Here is a 23,501-nt window from a genome sequence, read left to right on the forward strand (position 1 = left end):
GCGCAATGTACTATGTGGGCTGCGCAATGTACTACGTGGGCTGCGCAGTATAATACGTGGGCTGCGCAATCTACTACGTGGGCTGCGCAATCTACTACGTGGGCTGCGCAATCTACTACGTGGGCTGCGCAATCTACTACGTGGGCTGCGCAATGTACTACGTGGGCTGCACAATGTACTATGTGGGCTGCACAGTATAATACGTGGGCTGCGCAATGTACTATGTGGGCTGCGCAATGTACTATGTGGGCTGCACAGTATAATACATGGGCTGCGCAATGTACTATGTGGGCTGCGCAATGTACTACGTGGGCTGCGCAATGTACTACGTGGGCTGCGCAATGTACTACGTGGGCTGCGCAATGTACTACGTGGGCTGCGCAATGTACTACGTGGGCTGCGCAATGTACTACGTGGGCTGCGCAATATACTATATGGGCTGCGCAATATACTATATGGGCTGCGCAATATACAACGTGGGCTGTACTGCGTGGGCTGTGCTATACACTACGCATACATATTCTAGAATACCCGATGCGTTAGAATCGGGCCACCATCTAGTCCTTTATATGGGGGAAGGCCAGGCCTAAACTTAAATTGTCTACCTTACATAGATCCAAGCAAATGGGAGGTGTGGCGTTACCTCACTTTTTCCTGTATTATTTGGCCGGACAACTTAGGGCTCTGGGTAAGTGGATGCCTGGGGGTCATTTACCAAATTCGGAGAGTCATCTGGCCCACGCTGCAAAGCTTGAATGCCCGTTAGGCTTTTTGGAAATTGATAGACCCAATACCTCTAAATTATTACAGCTTCTCCGCTTAGCGAGGTTGGTTTGGAAACAGGTGAAAAAGGCCATTGAAGGTATTATAGCCGAAATGCCATTCTGGAATAATATGTACTTCCCGGAGCTACTGAACCACCCATCTACTCAATTCTGGACCTCATGCGGTGTTGATTCTATTAATAATTTATGTGAACGGGGCGTCTTAATGTCTTTCGAACAGTTACAGACTAAGTATGATATCCCAAAGCGCCAATTCTTTCGTTATCTGCAGCTCAGATCAGCAATACAATTGTACATGCGCAGAGTAAATACCGTGCTATCTAAACAAAACGCGGATTTAGATGCCATTAACCGCAAGAAGAGAACCATGATATAAAAACATAATATCTTTATTAAATAGATGTATAAAACAAGACAATCAAATAAGACTTGATATAATCACAGAGTGTCCTGAGGAATAAAGAGACCCGCATACTATCCCCCAATAGGAAATATACTTGCTAGTACTAATATAACAGTCTGATATGCTAGACAAAAGAAAACTAAATGGGTTGCTGTAATATATCAAATGAAAAATATAGAATGTAGGATATATTGTGGATATACGGGGAAAAGTAGTTCTCCTTACGATTAAGGTAATTGCCTCGTCCACATCTCTCATACATTTAACCAATATTTTAAACACCCATTAGTTTGTTAAGCATACAAAGGTATAGAATATATATATACCGACCGGGTAGTGTATTAGTAGCGCAGGTCCCTTCCTCCTCGTGCGCCCCGACGCGCGTTTCGCCCAGAGCTTCTTCCGGGGGCGTCACGCCTTTATTCCTCAGGACACTCTGTGATTATATCAAGTCTTATTTGATTGTCTTGTTGTTTTATACATCTATTTAATAAAGATATTATGTTTTTATATCATGGTTCTCTTCTTGCGGTTAATGGCATCTAAATCCGCGTTTTGTTTAGATAGTTATTGGAAGTGCCATTAAGTATACATTTTATGACTAGTTGGTTAAATACCGTGCTAACAATATCATCCTTCCCATTAATAGGGATCCTTAAATCACAGGGGCCCCGGGGTCTTATATCCACACTAGATGGTGGCCCGACTCGAACGTATCGGGTATTCTAGAATATGTTGGTAGTATATAGCACAGGCCACGTACTATATTGCACAGTCACGTAGTATATAACACAACCGACGTAGTATATAACATAGCTACGTAGTCGTAGTATATAGCACAGCCACGTAGTATATAACACAGCCACGTAGTATATAACACAGCCACGTAGTGTATTGTACAGCCACGTAGTATATTGCACAGTCACGTTGTATATTGCACAGCCATGTAGTATATTGCACAGCCATGTAGTATATAACACAGCCACGTAGTATATAACACAGCCACGTAGTATATAACACAGCCACGTAGTATATAACACTGCGCATGGAGTATATAACACAGGTTACGTAGTATAAAGCACAGCGATTTAGTATATTGCCCAGCTACATAGTGTATAGCACAGAGATGTAGTATATAACAGAGCCCACGCAGTATGTAACACAGCCCACGTAGTATATAGCAATGTGGGCACTATATGCGTGGTAAAAAAAGAATTAAAATAAAACAAACATATACTCACCTTCCGAAGGCCCCTTGAAGTCCTGGCGCCTCTCTGCGGTGCATGCGGCGGCTTCCGGTCCCAGGGTTGCTATGCGCTTAGGACCTGGGATGACGTCACGGTCACATGACCGCGATGTCATCCCAGGTCCTGCGTACATAGCATCCTTGGCACCGGAAGCCACCGCTTGCACTGCCGAGGACAGCGGGCGACGTCTGAAGGTGAGAATAACCATTTTTTTATTATTATTTTTAACATTAGATCTTTTTACTATTGATGCTGCATAGGCAGCATCAATAGCAAAAAATTGTTCACACAGGGTTAAGAGCAGCGTTAACGGAGTGCGTTACACTGCGGCATAACGCGGTCCGCTAACGCTGCCATTAACCCTGTGTGAGCACTGACTGGAGGGGAGTATGGACGGGACACTGAGTTCAGGGCAGTAGGCAGCGGCCATTTTGCTGCTGGACTGTGCACATCGCTGATTGGTCATTGGCGTTTTGCTAGGACCAATCAGCGACTTGGATTTCCGTGACAGACAGAGGCCGCGACCAATGAATATCCGTGACAGATAGACAGAAAGACGGAAGTGACCCATAGACATTATATATAGATAGATAGATAGATCTCTATATATATCTCTCTCTATATATATATATATATATATATATATATATATATATATATATATATATATATATATATATATATATATATATCTCTCTCTATATATCTATATATATATATATATATATATATATCTATATATATATATATATATATATATATATATATATATATATATATATATATATATATATATATATATATATATATATATATATATATATATATATATATATATATATATATATATATTCTCTCTCTATCTATCTATCTCTCTATCTATATAGATTGTACGCTCATATGTTGTCCGTGAGTGCGGATTCGGCGGCATTGCCAGTTAAAGAAAAATGGAAACTCCTAGTTCCTGATCTTCAAGATGAGGACTGGGAGACAATTCTTGAATCCCCATCTAGGGTGTCCCCTGTTGTGGATTCTGTTTTTGGGCTCCCTCTGGTGGTTACAACTGGTACTGGGTGACTTTGGTGGGTTGCGGTCTCTGGTTTCCACCTGTCCATCAGTGGCTGGGTGTTTCCTATTTAACCTGGCTTTCCTGTCATTCCCTTGCCGGCTACCAATGTATCAGTGTGTGTCTCTGTTACCTGCTCCTAGGCCTTCAAGACAAGCTAAGTCTGTATTTCCCTGTTTCATGATTGCTTTCATGTTTTTTTAGTCCAGCTTGCAGATATGTAATTCTCTGCTGCTGGTTGCTCTAGTGGGCTGAAATTACCACTCATGTACCATGAGTTGGCACATGAGTTCAAGTAATTTCAGGATGGTATTTTGAAGGGTTTTTCAGCTGACCGCGCAGTTCACCTTTTGTATCCTCTGCTATCTAGCTTAAGCGGGCCTCATTTTGCTGAATCTGTTTTCATAACTACGTTTGTGCCTTCCTCTCATTTCACCGTCATTATATGTGGGAGGCTGCTATCTCTGTGGGAATATTTCTCTGGAGGCAAGAGAGGTCTGATATTCTTCTGATAGGGGAAGCTAGATCTCCGGCTGGCGCGAGACGTCTAGGGGCCCCCCAGGAACGTCCCCCGGCTACTGTTAGTTGAGTGTTGAGGTTCAGGATCGCGGTCAGCTCAGGTTCCATCACCCTAGAGCTCGTCCTGTTTTTGCCCGTGTTATGTTGACAAATTCCCTGCCATTGGGAATCATGACAGTCCCCCTCGGCCAACAATAAAATGATCCAATTATATATAATACAATCAATCATATTTAACCCCGTCACGACTATTTAAAATGGGTTGGACTAACTCTTCAGAATGTCTGAGATGCCATACAGGGGAAGCAGACTTTATACATATGGTCTGGGGATGTCCAGTTATTCAATCCTTTTGGAGTGAGGTGACATCGTTACTAACCTCCCTAGTACATATTTCCGTTCCTTTGAACCCATTAATATGTTTATTCAGGGTATTGGAAGAAGAGACGTGGGGACACCATGTTCAAATTTTTTTGAGAGAAACGCTTTTTCTGGCAAGGAAAATAATAGCTTTGCGCTGGATGGGAAACAATCACCCATCCCTTAGGGCCGGGATTGATCTGGTGAATTCAGTTATACCTTATGAACGTACGTTATACCAGAATAGGGGCTGTATGGGAAAATTTGACAAGATCTGGGATATATGGAACTCATCATACCTCTCAATCTCATCATGTGACAGATGGCCTAGCCTCACTATAATAAATGGTAGAATTCTACATTGGTTCGCGCCTCGTTTCAACATTTAAGCACAATCAAAAAATGGTTTTGGCAGCAAGACAGTTTTAGGCCCCATACACACGTTCAGGAATTGATGCAGAAAATTCCTGGGAAAATCCTGACATTTCTGCCGGTTTTCTGCATGAAAACCGCATGCGTTTTTTAATGCGTTTTTGCGCGGTTTTGACGCGTTTTTGTCGCGGTTTTTCCCAAACATTTCCCAATGCATTAGACAGTGGAAAAACCGCGAAAAAACCGCAAAATTAATGAGCATGTCCGGATTTTTACCGCAATGCGTTTTTCATGTGGAAAAACGCACATCATGTGCACAGATATTGCGGATTTCATTAAAAATGATAGGATGCTTAATGTATGCAGATTTGCGGTTTTATAGCGTTTTTATAGCGCAAAAACGCTAAAAAACCGCAAATAATCTGCACTGTGTGAACATAGCCTAAGAGTTTTATTACAGGTCCTTTGGATATACTGTATTATTTTACGTTTTCTGAGACTAGGTCTATGTACGAAGATATATACTGATATGACTTGGGCTATACACTTGTACTGGCTTGGTTGCAAGCAACATGTATGTCTTATTGTACTCTGTTTTTTTGATGTTTAGTAAACGAATTAAAAAAAAAAAATTGGGGTTAATTGCAAAAGAAATGGACTCCCTGATCCATGAAGTCAGAAGCAAAAATTAATTAATAGGTGCAAGCTTCTTAAAGAATTGGTGCATTTCATTCTAGAGCAGCTATTTTATCAAGATTGGAATGCAAAAGGTCAGTCTTAATGAATCCGGCCTTAGTGTCCCCCTGTATTATGGCTCCGTACTGGGATCCTTACAATGCCTTCACTGGGTAACTATTTACCAGTAAAAACAGTTTTACATAAATGACTATGTAGATGGCTGTCAACAAAATGCCCCCTCCACACAATTCTGTACCAATTTACAGATACCGCCTCAAACAATCTGTTACCTTCTCTCATCTTTCTTGCCCCTCACATCATCTTTTCTGATGTCAGTCTGTCCCATTCATCTCCCATACTTCCTAACCAAACACAGACCCTCACCATAGAAGCCTTCAATACCAACCTGAAAACCCACTTCCGAAACACAACCTACAGTAACCTTGCTGCCGCCACACTGCCATGTGCTTCTGCCCCCTACCCACTATATGGTCTCCCATTACAGATGTGAGAAAATAACGGGAAGGTCCACTTTGCCAGACTGACGACAGTATGTTTGAGTAATGATCAACCCATGGATGATCAGAGTGAAGGAGTCAGGAACTTAGAAAGACTATTGAACATTATTATTTGGCTTCCATAACACTGAATATCGTATTCTATGGAATATTCAATGATTTTCCAATAAGATGCTATAGTGAACACAAAGAAAGGACCATGGATCTTGGATCACAAACCCCACTGGCATGACTCAATCACATCAAAAATCACTTTGGGGGTATTTATTAGCTCTTCTCCACGAACAAGTAAAAAAAAACCTCACCACAATATGCAAAACTTAAAACATTAGAAAATGGATAAGCATAAGTCACTAAGGGGTGCGTACACATATGTACACTACTGCTATGAGTCAGCTTATTCACACCTACAAGTAGTGCTCAAGACAATTCCAATTGTCACAGTTGTATGTGACTGCAGACTCCTGAATCCTTACAGTGCGCACACCGCAAGCTGTGAAGATTGTTCAATATTTCCAGACTGAGCGGGCGGTAATGTGACAACTAGTAGGCGATTTGCATAAATGCCCGAGTTGACTAGGCGTGCTTGGCCTCGCTCAATACAAGTGAGCTGAGAAAGGCTAAGCTTGCCTAGTTGGAATGTGGCCAGAACTATGCAAGTGTCATGCTTGCGGTCATGTGACTTCTTAAGCTCTCTGGCAATAAGGAACAATCCTGACGGTACGGTGCGTACGCTGTAAGGACTCAGAAGTCTGCAGACACAAAGTGAGTTTTAGCAGAACGGACAACATAAATTAGCGGTCATACAAGATAAATCTTACATCACTTTCCTGCACCACATACCACATACTTCTGAGCCTTTTTTTTTTGTTTACACCTAATTTATTATTCTATTTTAGCCTTTTTTGTAAGTCTATTTTATTTGTGCTTGCCTGTTTTTTTTCCATTTTACAATTTGTAGACAGTCTCACAATTCCAAAAAGCCAGATTCATTAATTGTGAAACGTAAAAAACCAAACAAATGAACAGTGAGTCACTGCCTTTGTTTTTCCCATAACATGAACTGTATACCTTTCTAAGTCCCAGTTTTTCAACCACTTCCTTCTCCCAGTACGGTCTTCTAATAAAAGATCGTACTCTCGTAACAAGATGTAATTTATGTGCTTGCTGTGGATCTCCTCCATACTTTTCATGATCTTCTGGCTTTGGTTGAAATGTCTGCACATAAAATAAGTAAATACAATAATAATAATAATAATTAAAAAAAAAATCACTGAAAAGTTACTAATATAAGATATGGTATACATTCTGCCATTTATACATTATGCCAAAAAAGTATAAATAGAGGTACTGATTAGATCAGATTTAAGCAGATTAGGTGTCATGATGCCAGGACAGCTATTTTATAGTCTGGAAACAATTTATGACTATATTTTTTACAAGAAATTGTTACATGGGCAAAACGAACACTTGTTTCCATTCAGCAAAGATTACTCCAAAAGTTTGGCTGTAAAAGTTCACTTCTCTATTAATGACCACAGAAAGAAGACAAACACAAACGTACAGATATTTGTGAAAACAAAAACAGGATAAAGTTTTGGAAAAGTAAAGGCTCTAATACATGTGAACTGATCCTTTTGCTCTGTGGGCAGATAATCACTGCCAGATGTTTCTGAAAGCAGCTTACTCCGCCCTCCCCACAGAGATCACAGGAATGCTGGACTGAGCCAAGTGCCTTTAGAGAACATTTTTTCTGGAAGTTGAACAATTATTTTATTACCACAATGTCAGCACAGGATTTGATGTTATTTTTGAATTCTGAGAAGTGTGTTAGAACATTCTTACTACGTTACAGAAGTTCATATAAGGAGAACCCATCAGCATGTTTTCGCATGTGGTTCAGTGGTGTAGATGTATAGGCGCTTGTAACACAGTAAAAAAAAAAAACAAAAAAAACAGTTGCTTACCGGTAACGGAATTTCTGAGAGCCCATGACAGCACTAAGGAGAGGGGATCCGCCCTTCAGGGACAGGAAACCTACTGTGATGCCGCGATCACTAGCGGGTTGGGGAATACTCGCTTCGCAGCAAGATTTGAGGCACACAGCAACACTTTCCACTTTAAACAGTCTATGCTGTTTATTATACAGTCACAAACCATACCACGAACAGTCCTTTACACGCTGTATCGGAACATGACATTAAGTTGTGGTCACTAAACATGCTGGACATTACTCGGCCCAGTTACCATGGGTGCCCGCACAGTTCATTAACTGACCCTCGTCAGTACACACGGTCCCCCAACTCTGGGTTACCTTCCTGGAGCTCCTGCTCCACACGCTGACCTCCTGTTAGTACTCTCTCCTGGGGAAGCTGCCGAACTGGGATCACCGTCCCTGTGACCAGTGCACTCCCGACAGTCCAGATCCTTAGACGGACGATAGATCCCCCAAACGCAGTGCCATCAGACTCTGCACATACAGCCCCTCTGTGTGCTGTTCCGGACGTCTGTCCCCACAGGCCATCAGATCCAAGGCCTCACCATGTGCTCTTCAGGGCGTCAGTCCCCACCTGGGACCGTCCAACACATAGGCCTTCCAGGACCTTACATACGGACCAATCAGGTCCATACATTCTCTCATGTGACCAGTCCTCAGTCACATTATATATCTGAAACCACTCCCACAAGTGGAAGATGTGTGTGGTTAGTCAGACCCGCCCAGCTCTCCGACTAACCCTGTAAGCCTCCCTTTAAAGCTACACAACAATACTTGTGGGACTACAGGTCCCAGAACAACATTATCGGCTTACAGCCAGACTCCCTCTGCGACACATAACGGCCATTTACAATCAAGCCGGACACCGTTTCACAAACCCGGTTATGCCTCCATGAGTATCCTGAGGAGCCGATGCAGCGCCCCCTACTTGTAACAGGGGTCACTGCATCACACTACAGATAGAAGGGTGGTACCTCTTTCTCGCATCAGTTGGTTTACAGAGCATAGGAGGACCTCTAGGTTATTGACAACAAATATCTTCATCACATTACTTATCAGAAACACACCGTGTTATACATAAATCACACCACAAACAGTGAAAACATATTCACCCATACGTAATGGGAGGGAATAAACGGGTGCTATCATGGGCTATGAGAAATCATGTTACCGGTAAGTAACTATGTCTTTCTCCTTCCCCCATGACAGCACCATGGAGAGAATTACAGAGAATTTTAACTTAGGGAAGGACCATAGCCTGTAGAACCTTTCTCCCAAAGGTTAGGTCAGAAGGAGTGGCTAGGTCCAGCCGAGAGTGCTTGAAAAGGGTAGAAGGTGATGACCAAGTGGCAGCCTTACAGATCTATTCTATGGATACCTCTGACCTTTCTGCCCAGGAGGTTGCCACTGCTCTTGTAGAATGAGCTCTCAGACCTTCCGGGGCGACATTCCCACTAGACGTGTAGGCCAACGATATTGCATCTATTATCCATCTCGTCAGGGTACTTTTGGAGGTCTTGAGTCCCTTTCTAGGCACCTGAAAACATACAAAACAGAGATTCTTCCTACACCCCTGGGTGGACTCTAGGTACTGAAACAAACACCTCTTTACATCTAAGGTGTGGAATTTTTCTTCTTCCCTATTTTTGGGATTAGAACAAAATGAAGGAAGGACTACCTCTTGGGATCTGTGGAACTGAGATGCTACTTTTGGCAAGTAAGCGGGGTCATGTTTTAAAATAATCCAATCCTCCAAGATCCTAGTAAACGGAAGACCTGCAGATAAGGCCTGTATGTCGCTTACTCTCCGGGCTGATGTTAGAGCCACTAGAAGGACTGTTTTAAGGGACAGGACCTTGAGAGGGACCGAATCCAGAGATTCAAAGGAAGGACCTGTTAGGGCTGACAGGACTAAATTTAGATTCTGTGGCGATAATTTCTGGCTGAAAATGGGCCTAGATCTTTCCAAGGCTCTAATAAATCGCGCTACCCAGGGGTTGCCTGCAATGTCCTCATTATATAAGGCCCCCAGAGCTGCTAGGCCTTGTTCCAAACCCTCCGGCTGAAATTCCAGGATTGCCGAAATAGGTACTCCATCCTAGGTTCTCCATCCTGAGGAAGATAAGAATTTTCTCCAGGTTTTACCGTAAGCTCTAGTGGTGACAGTTTTCCTACTCTTGAGCAGGGTGGATACCAAATTTGTTGAAAACCCTCTATCCCTCAAAACACCCTTTCAAATTCCATGCTGTCAAATGCAGGTTCGTTGTCTGAGGGTAAAACACCAGTCCCGGAGAAAGAAGGTCCCGTATTTCCGGTAGAACCCAAGGATCGGCGATAGCCAGGAGAACCAGGTTCTTTGTGGCCAAAAGGGGACTTATCAGTATTATTCTTGCCCTGTCCTCCCTGATCTTCCTTAGAACCGCTGGGATGAGAATGACCGGGGGAAAGGCATATACCAGGCTCTGATTCCATGGGATCATAAAGGAGTCTAGGGCCTGAGGTTTCCCTCTGGGATCTAGAGAGCAAAAAGTCTACCTTCTTGTTGTCGATATTGGCGAAGAGATGTATGACCGAGAGACCCCACATTTCTACAATCTGATTGAAAACAAACTCCTTCAGCGCCCACTCGCCTTGTCTTAACCGAGTGCGGCTCAAAAAGTCTGCCTTGTGATTCTCTATCCCCCGAATGTGTAGTGCAGATAGGGATATGAGATTGTTTTCCGCCAACCTGAAAATCTGAGATGTTGTGTTCATCAGGGCCCGTGACCTGGTTCCCCCCTGATGGTTTAGATAGGCCTCATCACCTGGTTGTCTGAAAATATTCGTACATGATGACCTCGCAGGATATCCAGGAATTCTATCAGGGCATAATTCACCGGCGGTAGCTATTTTTGGTTCGAGGACCCCTCGAGCTCCTGCCCCTCCAGATCCCTTGAGTAACTTTGTTGCCCAGGTGAGCCTCCCAGCCAGTGGGGCTTGCATCCATGGTCACTACTCTGGAACTTATTACCCAAGGGACCCGTTTGGTAAGATTGCTCATATTTTCCCAAATCGGAAAGAATAGTAGCTGAAGACAGTCATGTGCCCCTCCAAATAACCTTTTAGTGAGATTTTTTTTTTTTAAATCTCCCACTGGGGGTCTCTGGTGTGTATCTGGGCCCACTGGACTGCCGGCAAACAAGCAGTCAGGGACCCCAGCAGGGACATGGCCATCCTCAAAGTCATAGATGGGTTTTGTGAGGTCTTGATACTTGTTCTATAATCTTTCCCCTTTTCTCTACTGGGAGGCTGCATTCTTGCTTCCGTCAGTCCAATATCAGTCCTAGGAACTCTTGTACAGTCTCCGGCTCCAGCCTTGATTTTTTTTAAGTTTAAAAGCCAACCAAGATAAAGTAAGGTAGTCATTACTCAGTCTAATTGTTCCCTGCAATTTTGAGCCGAGTCGCTCATTACAAGAAAGTCATCCAAATAGGGGATGATCAAAATGTCCTGTTCCCTCAGGTGCGCCATAGCCTACGCCACTAACTTGGTGAATACCCGAGGGGCTATTGATAACCCGAAGGGAAGGGCCTTGTACTGGAAAATGTTATTTCCCCTTTTATGGAGACTGCCACCCTAAGGAACCTCAGAGTCCTTGTGTATAGGGACATGGTAATACGCATGGTAATACGCATAGCTGAGATCCAGAACCGTCATGAAGCAATTGGGAACCAGAATTTTGATGGCTGACTTTATTGACTCCATTTTGAATTTGTGTTTTTACATACCAGTTCAATTTTCTCAAGTTTATAATTGTCCCGTATGACCAGTCTGGTTTGTTTACCAGAAATAGTGGGGAGTAGAATCCCTCTCTCCTTGCTTGAGGGGGGACAACCTGGAGAACTGCTTTGCTCACCAGGTCCAAAACCTCGCACTCCAGGGCCTCTTGTACCTCCGAAGAGGATCGAAGGGGAGTCATGACAAAATTCTGGGGAGGGAGGGAGTGGAAGTCTATCCGTGCTGACAAGATTTAATTTCCAGGGACTGTTTAAAATTTTTCTCCCAGGCCAGAAGGAAACGGGATAGTCAGCCCCCACCTGGGAAGGACCGTCACTTCGAGGGTTTCCTATCCCGAGAGGATCTTCTGAAAATGAAACCTTTGCCCTTCATTCCATCTGCTCTGCTCTTTTGGGGGCCTCCTCCAGAAGAATTTTCTATTCCGAAAGGACCGTTTGAGTGCAGGAGCGGCCAGATTAGGGAAACCTTTTTTTTTTTATTCAAGAACTGTCCTTCACAGGGAATTGAGCATAATTTTAATTTGGTCTGCAGATCTCCCGGCCAGCATGTGAGCTAAAGTGCCCTACGGGCTGCGTTCGAGAGGGCTGCAGACTAAGGCCTCTTTCACACTTCCGTCTTTCAGCTCCCGTCGAGATACGTCGTTCTTTGAGAATGCAGGATCCTGTCAAAAAATTTGCAGGATCCTGCATTTTCCCATAGACTTGTATTAGCGACGGATTGTGACGGATGGCCATCCGTTTCATCCATCGTGCACTGGATCCGTTGGAAAAATAGCGGTCCGTTGTGGAGAGAAAACATTCATAGGAACGTTTTTTTATGCACGTCGGAAAATCGGTCAGCTGCGCTGTCCGTCGTCAGCTATAATGGAAGCCTATGGACGCAGGATCCGTCGCTGACCGTCACACACCGGAATCCAGCGACGTATCCCGTTTTTTCCCTCTGAGCATGCCCGAAAGGACATTGAAGTCTGGGAAAAACTCTCTCTCTCTCAATTTCTCCATTCAAATTGTGGCAATAACGCATCCGTCATTACACTGGATGCGTCACACATGTTTTTCACTATTTTTGTGACGTCCATCGATACGTCGTTTTACTGCACAACGACGCACAGCAGAAAAAGGAAGTGTGAAAGAATCCTTAGATGCTAATCTGAGTCGGCTGAGGAATCTGCTAAAAAGGCTGCTGCCCCCCCCGTATTAAAGGGATGAACTCTAGCACTTCATTCCTGGGCACCCCCTTCCGGAGCTGTTTCTCTAGCTGATCCACCCAGATCATAAGGGATCTAGAAGTGCAGGTTGCTGCTATGGCAGGCTTAAGATTACGCCAGGTTTCCCATGCCCCTTTAAGGAAGGCATCTGCCTTCTTGTCTAATGGATCTTTTAAAGGTCCCCATGTCCTCAAAGGGGAGGGCAAATTTTTTAGAGGCCTTTGATACCGCAACATCTAATTTTGTGACCTTATCCCAGGATGTCGACACTGAATCCTCGAGGGGGTATGTCCTTTTAAGGGATTGAACTGAAGATTTTTTTCTTTCTATCGGGTTTCTCACATTTTTTTTTTTTTTTATCAGAGCCTGTACATTTTAATTCAAGGGAAATGATCTCTGCCTTTTCTGGGCCAAACCCCCAAACATAATATCCTGCACCTTTTTTTCGGGCCGGAGGGTCTATCACCCTCATAGTGGATCTTACAGCCTTAACCAGGCTTTCTACCTCCTCTAGAGGAAAACAGTGGCTCCCCCTCCTTCATTGTCTGAGGATGAGGAAGAGTCTGTTATATCCGAGTCTTATCCCTAGAGGACTCAGGCTGGGGGTGCTTGGCGGCTTTCTGTTCTCTAACCTTATCCCCCTGCGTGAGGGATCTAAAGGTACTTTCGACCTCCGATTTAATCATTGATCTTAGCTCAGAGGTCGAAGTTTGGGGTCTCTTCATACAACATCTACTCTATGCAGGAATGGCATAGTCTCTTATCCCAAGTGACTGGTAAATCTCTCTGTTACACATGGGGCAACTTCTGTGTTTGAGTTTTCCCACTCTTTTCCTTCCCTGAATAACAAGAGAGAAGAAAAGGGGGACCCCAATTACAAGGTGAACTTTCACGAAGATTACTCACCAATCAGACGCAGCTGTGGGTACCGGTTCTGGAGAAGGAACAAGGTCCATTAAGGGGTTTTTTGAGGACAGAGACTTGTCCATTGCGCTGGATCTCTTGTTGTGCTGAGTGGAATGGCTGCTGGAACGTCAATGCCTGCAGAATCATGCCTCTTAGGTTGCTGTTTCTGTCTCTGGCGCTGCTGATGCTGTGGTTCGCTGTCCTCCATCATGTGTCATCGGGTGACCGCTAGATGCAGGGAGCAGCTCCATACGTTTTCTCCCTTTTAAAATATGCCGCCCGGCATCCTCTGCCCTACTTCCAGTTTAACACGGAAATACCTCCAAGGCCGCATCAGGGGGCGTTCAGCTCACTTACACGCGTGCGCCGGCTGAGAAACCCGGAAGCCCCGCAATCTGGTATGGCGGCAAGGCACCGCACCAGCCGCAGCAGGGGGCTCCCTGCTGCCTGAACCGGACTGGCCGGGTCTGGCCCATCTTCGTCCGGGTTCTTCATACAGGACGAATGAACCGAAGGTTCCCCATCAGGGACAGGAAACCAACTGATGCGAGGGAGAGGTACAGTCCTTTTATATGTAGGTTTACTGTCTTTAAAGGGCGGATCCCCTTTCTGTGGTGCTGTCACGGGGGAAGCAGAAATAGTCCCTTTTTTTTTTTTTTTTTTTTAGAGATCCAATGTGCCAGTCATGACAAATCTAGTGTAGAAGCCATATACCAATCAGGCCAAAAGTGCCCTGGCCAATGTACCAAAAAGCATCAGTGCAAACCTGATTCGATCCTAGCACTTCTAGTCTGATTTGTATATGACTTCTACAATAGTTTTCTTATGACTGCCACATTGGATCATTACAAAGAGAAGATCGTTTTTATTGGGGGACAAGTGCCTACACAACCATACTAAAACTTTCATATGTAAAAAAAAAAAAAAAAAAAAAAAAAGTGCCAACAGATTCCTTGTAAAAGGATAGTCTGCTTTACAAAAAAAAATGTTTTCCCTTAGGTACAACTACTTGTAAATAACAACAAACTGAGCTTTACTCACCACCCTCTCAGAAATCCAAGCTGTGTCACTGCTGCTGTCCTGGTCTCTTGATTGGCTGCAGTGGTGACAACAATACAGCCATTCGGTGAACTTGGCAGCTCTTGCCACCTACGTCGGCAGAGATGCTGAACTCAATAATTCTCTGCAGGGCTATTAACATTTCATCACCCTGCTGCCAAACACAGACTGGGACAGTGGCTGTGACACAGCGCTGGACCCAGGGTGCATAAAACTCAGTTTTTTATTTGGCTGAGAAATAGTTTTTTGAAAAGGGACAACCTCTTTATAGATTATGCAGTGTTCTAGACTTAGTTTTGAACGTATAGTATATTTATACATAAACATGCATCTAAAATAACAAATTATTGTCAACTTAAAATAAAACAAAGAGAAACCTTACTTCTTCAGGAATGCGAGACCTTGTAAACTTATGGCGGATCCAGTCAGTCGACACCAGTGATTTAGAAGGGTGCTCTGTCAAAAGCTGAATAAAGCAATGTTAATTTAAAGAGGCGGTATCAACAAAATGATATTACATCATTTAACAAAATCATTTTACACCCCACTAAACTAAGGGGTGATAAATACCTACAAAAAGCTATCACTTCCTGAAATATGGGGTCCGCCTACTGGGAGCCTCACCAACACATAGCAATAGGGAAAACATTATGCTATTGTTCAGGTGCTGTTCTCTGCTCAATTTTTTCTATGTTTCCCTGGATAGAAAAGTAGGCAAGGCACCAGGAAATCAGAACCACAAAAACAATGGCTTTATAGCCAATGTGGACTTCAAAAGAGAACACTACCTTCAATCCCAATGTTCTTCTTTGCAGAACATGACAGAATCCCTGGGTCATTTTTATCTACCAATCTTCTGGCCTACAGAAAAAAAGTAAAACTTAGTTTAGTCGAGTATATGATGGCTGTTGTGACACAATGTAATAACAAGTGACTTAATTAAACCCCCATAACTCAGATTATCAGGGCTACTGTTGCATTGTCTGCTCCTGATTGAGGATGGGACTGCTACAACGGAATTAAAAGCCCAGGTCTCAGATAACCCTGCGCAGTCCTGTGCTGGGAAACACTAAGCGCTAGCAGCATTGTGACCTTTCAGCTCTCATGTTCCCATGTACTTCAGAGAACCATAGATTGTTCTGAAGTTGCTTCTTCTGGTGCACACCGTTCCCCAGACTCCTGAATATTGGCCGATCGGAGCAGGTTGTGCCGCTGGCCCGGACTGTGCGCTCCCCAATCTTGTAGCAACCTCACAGGAGTGAATGAGCACTGAGGCTGGCCAGATCATGTGGTCCAGCGATCCGGACAGTTTTAGATCAATAGTTACAAGTTCTATTAACAAAAGCTTATAAGCAGTGTGTATGCTCGACCTCTGCTGCTACACTGCAGCAGTGGCCGGTAACTTAGACAATTAGCATTAAATAAAATTAAAAATTCTTCCGTTCTTGAAGTTTTTTCCATTATTACATTTCTGAACTTTGCCAGGTGGCTGAGATTAGAAATAACAAAATGAGGTCTTATGCTACCAAAGTATGAGAGATAAACACAAATGCATTAGGTTTTGAAATAATTCTGATTATTTCTGCGTCCATTAGAATTACAAAATTAGCTCAGGATGTACAGACCAATGTCTATCTTTGAAAAACTTGTAAAAAAACTAGATTAATATATATATCTACCATAACACACCTTGGCTACTCCAGCAGTGGCTCTTCCCTGATGCTCCCGGTCTTTGTTCACAGGCTGTAGCAGTGACAACACACCTACCGCACATGTGAAGGCTGCAGCTAATCACTGGGCTGAAGAATCTCATGTCAACTACATAGATATGTCTGCTGGGCTAGGAGATTGACTGCAGTGGTCACATGCGCTGAATTAGTGATGTGACCACTGCAGCCTGTCAACAAAGACCGGGGGCAGCGGCCGAGAGACATTGCTGCAGCTATAGGAGGCAAAATAAAATATGTTTATATTTAACTCCCTCAACGCCATAAAATACAGAAACGTAATAGTGAAAATCACCTATAATGGTACTTTTTGAGCAGAACTCACTAAACACATACAAATGGTAGAAAAATATTAACGGTACCAAAACTGAATACATTTTGGCGCCACATCTGATAAAATAGCCAAGGTCCAGCAGTGACTTTGGGGACAGGCTTGTCCAGGACTTCCCATTAGGTGTGACACTGACTCAGCGCTATGGTACGTATAGAGCTCCATCTCATCAGGTGTGCACCAGAGTGTTACTATCAGAGGGGATCATGTGACATTGGGGCCCGGGCTACTAATAGTCTGTCCCTGTCCTCACCTCACATGTGCAGCACGGTGATAGGTCTGCTGCCCCCCAGGACCACTACACACCGTAGCACGCACACCGCTCACCAGCTGCCGGGTCTGTGGAAGCAGCGCACCCACAATGCACCACGGCTGAAGGTTATTACACAGCTTTACAGTGAGCCACTGCGCGCACTGATGACGTCATCGCACGAGGACCATGGGAGTCCTCCGCTCCTTCCCTGTATGTGACCTTCTAGCCCTGCAGGGGGCAGCCGGAGCGCGCACTTAGTGGAGGCACAGCTGAGCCCGCGGCTCCTGTAACACCGCACGGCCAGACTGTGCAGCACGGGATAAAGCGCCCTGGCGGTAGGCGCGTGACGTACGTGTTTCCGGTCGGTGGAACGCGGAAGTGTAGTTAGTGAAACTCGGGCTGCGATAGATCGTGTAGGGTGGGAAGTGTCCGTGTCATGTCAGCCCTGGCCGGTGTGGAGAACTCCGCCGGTGCCGTGCTCAGGAGGGCGGTGGAGCTGGATGGAAGTGGGCGCTACCAGGAGAGTCTGGTCTGCTATCAGGAAGGCATAGAGCTGCTCCTGCAGGTTCTCAAGGGTCAGTAGGTGGGACTAGTGATGACGGGCAGAGCAGGGGGCTGGCTACCGACACCGAGGAGTGGGACCGTGCCTCGTGATTGCCCGCCTCCATAGGCCGCCACACTGAGGGGGAGACCCGGCACCAGGTAGCAGGCCATGAGCACGGTGTGTCCCCAGCACCCGGGGGCAGCAATGGTCTCATCTATTCCTGCTGCCCCCGCAGTATTCCACCCTGCAGTTCCAGAGCTCTGGCCCTTATTATTGAGGCCTGTATGCCGAGCCTCCTAGGTAAGGGGTATAAAAATGAGCACTACATCCATCTCTGGAGCTGTATGGGAATCTGCCACCAGAGAGACCGCTATTGACCTGCAGATATGGGGTTAATGGCGTTATTTACCTGCCCGGTGAACGCTGCAGGGAGTAAATGACCTTTATTCTCCCAGCAGCGTCCGGGTTCAGTCACTACTCTGAGACTACAGAACAGCGGCTGTAACCCTTCCCCCCCTCTCGGACCCCGGCTCTGCATTGGGGTTCAGCCATCTGTAAGGCACTCGTAAGTAGGGATGAGCGAGGTTGATCGGGTCCCTGCTTATTCTGCAAGCTATGGCGCTTACTGAGTACCCTACAGCAAGAACCCAGCGCTCCGGCTGATCAGCTGTTCGGCTCCGCAGCTGCATCGTCGTGGCCGTGTCACTGTCAACATGTGCATGGAGAACCTGTTTGTTGTGACTGACACCTCCGTGACGCATGCAGCTGCGGCGCCGGACATCTGATCAGTCGGCGCGCTCCATGTATCTGGGTTCCTGCTGTAGGTTATTCAGTAAGCGCCATAGCTTGCCGAATAAGCAGGGACCCGAACAAATTCGCTCATCTCTACTCATAAGTATAAAGGCATGACTACATGTGAAAGAGAAGCACAAAAGGTAGTACACACTTATAAACTGAATATGACGCAGATAGCACAATTACTTTTAGTCAAACAAAGATATAGCAGAGCATGATCACAAACTACAAAAGCAGTAGTCCGGATGGTGGGGGAACTAAATTGGAGTAAAGTTAAAGGGAACCTGTCACCCCCTCCCCCCCTCCCCAGGCATTTGAAACTAAAAGAGCCACCTTGTGCGGCAGTAATGCTGCATTCTGACAAGGTGGCTCTTTTAGTTCTGGGTGCTGTAACTGCAGAAATAATCCGTTTTGTAATTTGTCAGAAAATACATTTCTTCAGTCCTGGAGGCAGGCCTTTCCCCCCGTGCTGCAGACGCCACACAGCCATCACTCAAATCTTGGCGCCGCCTCCTCACCGCTATTTTGAAATGAGCCGGCGCCTGCGCTCTTTTCTCCTGACTTGGGCAGGCACAGTGAGTGCTGCCCGTCTGTCCTCATATGCAGTCTAGCGGAATGTGCCTGTGCGGCCGCCCTGCCTGTGAATCCCAGCCCCGCAGTGTCTTCTGATTTATTCAAATTGCGGGGTTGGGAATCACAGGCAGGGCGGCCGCACAGGCACAGTCAGCTAGACTGCATATGAGGACAGAGGACGGGCAGCGCTCACTGCGCCTGCCCAAGGCAGGAGAGAAGGGCGCAGGCGCCGGCTGATTTCAAAACAGCGATGAGGCGGCGCCAAGAGGATTTGAGTGACGGCTGTGTGGCGTCTGCAGCAGGGGGGGAAAGGCCTGCCTCCTTGACTGAAGAAAGGTATTTGGGACAAATTACAAAACTGATTATTTCTGCAGTTACAGCACCCAGAACTAAAATAGCCACCTTGTCAGAATGCAGCATTACTGCTGCACAAGGTGACTCTTTTAGTTTCAAACGCCTGGGGGGGTGACAGGTTCCCTTTAGTGATACTAATTTGTTAGAGTTAAAATAGACTAAAGAACAGCAAAGCTAAACACGTAATGTGTAGTTCTAACCAGCAGGTGGCAGAACAATAATTTGCTATGTTATCCAAGTCGGTAAAGTGCAAGTGCAAAAAAAGTAGTAAAATAAAATTATATACAGCCAAGCTGGGACACAGTGCAGCTCAACAGCCGGACCAACTGCTCTAAACCCAACCTGTGTTTCGCTCATCTTTCTCAAGGAAAGTGTCACCCATGACAATAGTTATCTCCAGGATAAAACTATCTATATGGGGTAAATTAATGACATGTTGCTGAGGCTAGTATGTTTTGTTTTGTATTTTATATAATCGGGAACTAAATTTTGATTTCTTTTTAATGTGTTGGGTAAGTTTAAGTTACAGCATAGAACAAGGTAACCCACGTATGCTATCCTAATGGAGAAGTGGGAATGCTCATATACTAGTGTTCCCAGGAAATAAGACCGCTATCTGCTTTGTTCTTTATTCTTGAACATGAAAGGTTAAAAATAAACCACTCTCAATCTTCTTGTATATAGATTCAGTTCTACATCCATGCCACAACATATGTTGTAAAGGCCATATGCTCTTCTATATTTAAAAGTGAACCTTAAATATTAACTGTTTGTAGTCCCTACATACCAGGAAAAGTTCACAATGTGTGCTTATACAGGTGCTTCTCACAAAATTAGAATATGATAAAAAAGTTAATTTTTTTTTCGTTCTTCAATACAAAAAGTGAAACTCCTATAGAGTCATTACAGAGTGATCTATTTCAAGTGTTTGTTTCTGTTAATGTTGATGATTATAGCTTACAGCCAATGAAAACCCCAAAAGTCATTATCTCAGCAAATTAGAATAACTAACAATAAACACCTGCAAAGGCTTCCTAAGTATTCAAAAAGGTCCCTTAGTCTGTTGCAGTAGGCTCCACAATCATGGGGAAGACTGCTGACATGACAGATGTCCAGAAGGCAGTCACTGACACACTCCACAAGGAGGGTAAGCCACAAAGGGTCATTGCTAAAGAAGCTGGCTGTTCAGAGTGCTGTATCCGAGCGTATTAATGGCAAGTTAAGGCTACGTTCACATTTGCATTGTTGGGCGCAGCGTCGGCGACGCAACCAACAACGCATGTACACAACGCAGCGTTTTGCGACGCATGCGTTGTCATAAGATAGTAAGGATCAGGACTTTCGGCACAGGGAAAACGCTACAAGTAGCGTCCTCTGCGCCCTGTCTTGTGCGTCTATATGACGCATGCGTCGTAAAATGCATTACAACGCATACCGGCGCATGTCCATGCGCCCCCCCATGTTAAAGATAGGGGCGCATGACGCATGCGTCGGTATCCGTTGGCGACGCTGCGCCCAACAACGCAAATGTGAACGTTACCTTAGTGGAAGGAAAAAGTGTGGGAGAAAATGGTGCACAAGCAACTGGGATAACCGCAACCTTGAAAGGATTGTTAAGAAAAGGCCATTCAAAAATTTTGGGGAGATTCACAAGGAGTGGACTGCTGCTGGAGTCATCGCTTCAAGAGCCAACACACAGACGTATCTAGGACATGGGCTACAAGTGTCGCATTCCTTGTGTCAAGCCACTCGTGACCAATACACAACGCCAGAAGCGTCTTACCTGGGCCATGGAGAAAAAGAACTGGACTGTTGCTCAGTGGTCCAAGCTGTTGTTTTCAGATGAAATCAAGGTCCCAGAGTCTGGAGGAAGAGTGGAGAGGCCACAATCCAAGCTGCTTGAGGTCTAGTGTGAAGTGTCCACAATCAGTGATGGTTTGGGGAGCCATGTCGTCATTTGCTGGTGTAGGTCCACTGTGTTTTATCAAGACCAAAGTCAGCGCAGCCGTCTACCAGGAAATTTTAGAGCAGTTCATGCTTCCCTCTGCCGACAAGCTTTTTGGATATGGAAATTTCATTCTCGAGCATATGGCACCTGTCCACACTGCCAAAAGTACCAATACCTGGTTTAAAAATAACAATATCTCTGTGCTTGATTGGCCAGCAAACTCGCCAAACCTTCACACCATAGAGAATCTATGGGGTATTGTCAAGAGGAAGATGAGAGACACCAGACCCAACAATGCAGACGAGCTGAAGGCTGCTATCAAAGCAACCTGGGCTTCCATAACACCTCATCAGGGCCACAGGCTGACCGCCACCATGCCACATTAATGCAGTAATTGATGCAAAAGGAGCCCCGACCAAGTATTGGGTGCATTTGCTGAACATACATTTCAGTAGGCCAACATTTTGGATTTTAAAATCATTTTTCAAGCTGGTGTTATAAAGTATTCTAATTTACTGAGATAAAGACTTTTGGGTTTTCATTGGCTGTAAGCCATAATCATCAACATTAACAGAAATAAACACTTGAAATAGATCACTCTGTTTGTAATGATTCTACATAAGATGAGTTTCACTTTTTGCATTGAAGAACTGAAATAAATTCACTTTTTGATGATATTCTAATTTTGTGAGAAGCACCTGTACAGAAGCTGTGGCAGATGCTTAAAGGGAATCTGTCACTAGGTTTTTGCTGTGTAATCTGAAAATCTTGACTGAGAGAAAATTAACTTTATTCTTCCCTGCAGCCTCAGCCTTTCAGTCATAGAGGCTTGGCCTCAGTATATAGTGATCGGTGGCTGAAACAGTACCCCAGCACTGGCTGATACCCGGCCTAGCAGTGCATCAGTGCAGAGATGCTATCGCTCAGTGCGGGTACAGGGTTACAGCCGCCGATCACTATGTGCTGAGCGGTTACTGAGGCCACCCCCCTATGACTGAAACCCGGGGCTGCCAGGAGTTCATTTTCTCCCAGTAGCCGGGCTTTCAGTTGGTGGCATCACAGCTTCAGAACACTAGTAACCTTATATCAGCAGGTTAGGGCGTTTTTTTTTTCACATCACAGGTTCCTTTTCAGACCTTCAAAGTTGCCTATTTTGATGGGATCAACCATCTAATATCTCTGAAGGCCTCTCAGCTTTCTATTAACATCATGTTGAATTTCAATGCCCAATCCATTTGTCCTCCCTGGAGATAAGCTACTACCAGAGGTGTCTATCAGTGGCTTATTCGCCTCTTCCAATTGAAAATGCATGCATCCTCTGCAAAACCAAGTGTGCATGTGTAGACGCGAGGCTTAAGCATTTGGCTGACAGCTGTTGGTAAATGGGCACCTTTAAATGTGGTGCCTGTATGGATTAGTCCACAAAGGAAGACACTTCTTACCTGATGCTTTGGTAGGAATGCATATATGACATCCCACAGGCCCAACCCTCTCTCAGATACCATAATCTTGCCATATTCTCCCAGAATCTGTGCTGTGTATCTCAACGGATTCCATAGACCGGACAGAGCAGCACTAGGTATCTTCTGGTTTTCTGTATACATGAAAGTGGCAGGAAATGACAACTTGAATTTTTCACACTTACTTTGGTTAGTTTCCTTGTTTTATATGAAATATCATTATGCAAAAAAACTCCAATATGTCCCTTTACAGGTACGAAGGATGAAGCGAAGAAAACCCATTACCGTCAGAAGCTGAGAAGCTACATGGACAGAGCTGAGCAAATTAAACATCATGTAGTCAAAGAAAAGGAAGGTAAAGACTCAATTTCCAAAGTATTTAGCTTTTTATGTTTTGTGTTAATTGATTTATTATCTGTTAAATGGATTGTTACTTCACTAATGACCTCATTAATCTGAGAACCACCACAGCAATCTGCAAAGTCCAGCAAAAACCACTTTCCCTGTAGTAGGACTGAATTGATTGAATTTGCCATAGAAGAGCCGTCGCTTCTTTCAGTTCTGGCTGATGGAGGGGATCCCTAGTGGGGAACCCTCTTTCTTATGACCTCCTTTTTCTTTTT

The 23,501-nt window shown here is 44.7% G+C and overlaps 2 protein-coding genes across 8 annotated transcripts in view; one reads left to right on the plus strand and one right to left on the minus strand.

The window, feature by feature from the left end:
* The window catches only part of MRPL30 (mitochondrial ribosomal protein L30), a 30,820-nt gene extending 13,126 nt beyond the window's left edge, over positions 1–17,694 (minus strand). The window contains exons 1-4 of one of the 4 annotated variants that reach the window (XM_077296541.1): positions 17,557–17,694; positions 15,682–15,754; positions 15,276–15,359; positions 7,020–7,166 (exon numbers count right to left, since the gene is read on the minus strand). In XM_077296541.1, coding sequence (XP_077152656.1) covers positions 7,020–7,166; positions 15,276–15,359; positions 15,682–15,732 — 282 coding nt within the window. In that variant the 5' untranslated portion in view covers positions 15,733–15,754; positions 17,557–17,694. Of the gene's footprint in view, positions 1–7,019; positions 7,167–15,275; positions 15,360–15,681; positions 15,755–17,204; positions 17,507–17,556 lie in introns of those variants that run through there. The other 3 variants (XM_077296540.1, XM_077296542.1, XM_077296539.1) reach the window with 3 other exon arrangements.
* Positions 17,641–23,501, plus strand: part of MITD1 (microtubule interacting and trafficking domain containing 1) — a 106,353-nt gene continuing 100,492 nt past the window's right edge. For 3 of the 4 annotated variants that reach the window (XM_077296530.1, XM_077296531.1, XM_077296532.1), the window contains exons 1-2: positions 17,641–17,779; positions 23,132–23,233. In XM_077296530.1, coding sequence (XP_077152645.1) covers positions 17,641–17,779; positions 23,132–23,233 — 241 coding nt within the window. Of the gene's footprint in view, positions 17,780–17,921; positions 18,049–23,131; positions 23,234–23,501 lie in introns of those variants that run through there. The other variant, XM_077296534.1, reaches the window with a different exon arrangement.

The sequence above is a fragment of the Ranitomeya variabilis genome, chromosome 3 (genome assembly GCF_051348905.1).
Source record: "Ranitomeya variabilis isolate aRanVar5 chromosome 3, aRanVar5.hap1, whole genome shotgun sequence".
NCBI classification, from domain to species: Eukaryota; Metazoa; Chordata; class Amphibia; order Anura; family Dendrobatidae; genus Ranitomeya; species Ranitomeya variabilis.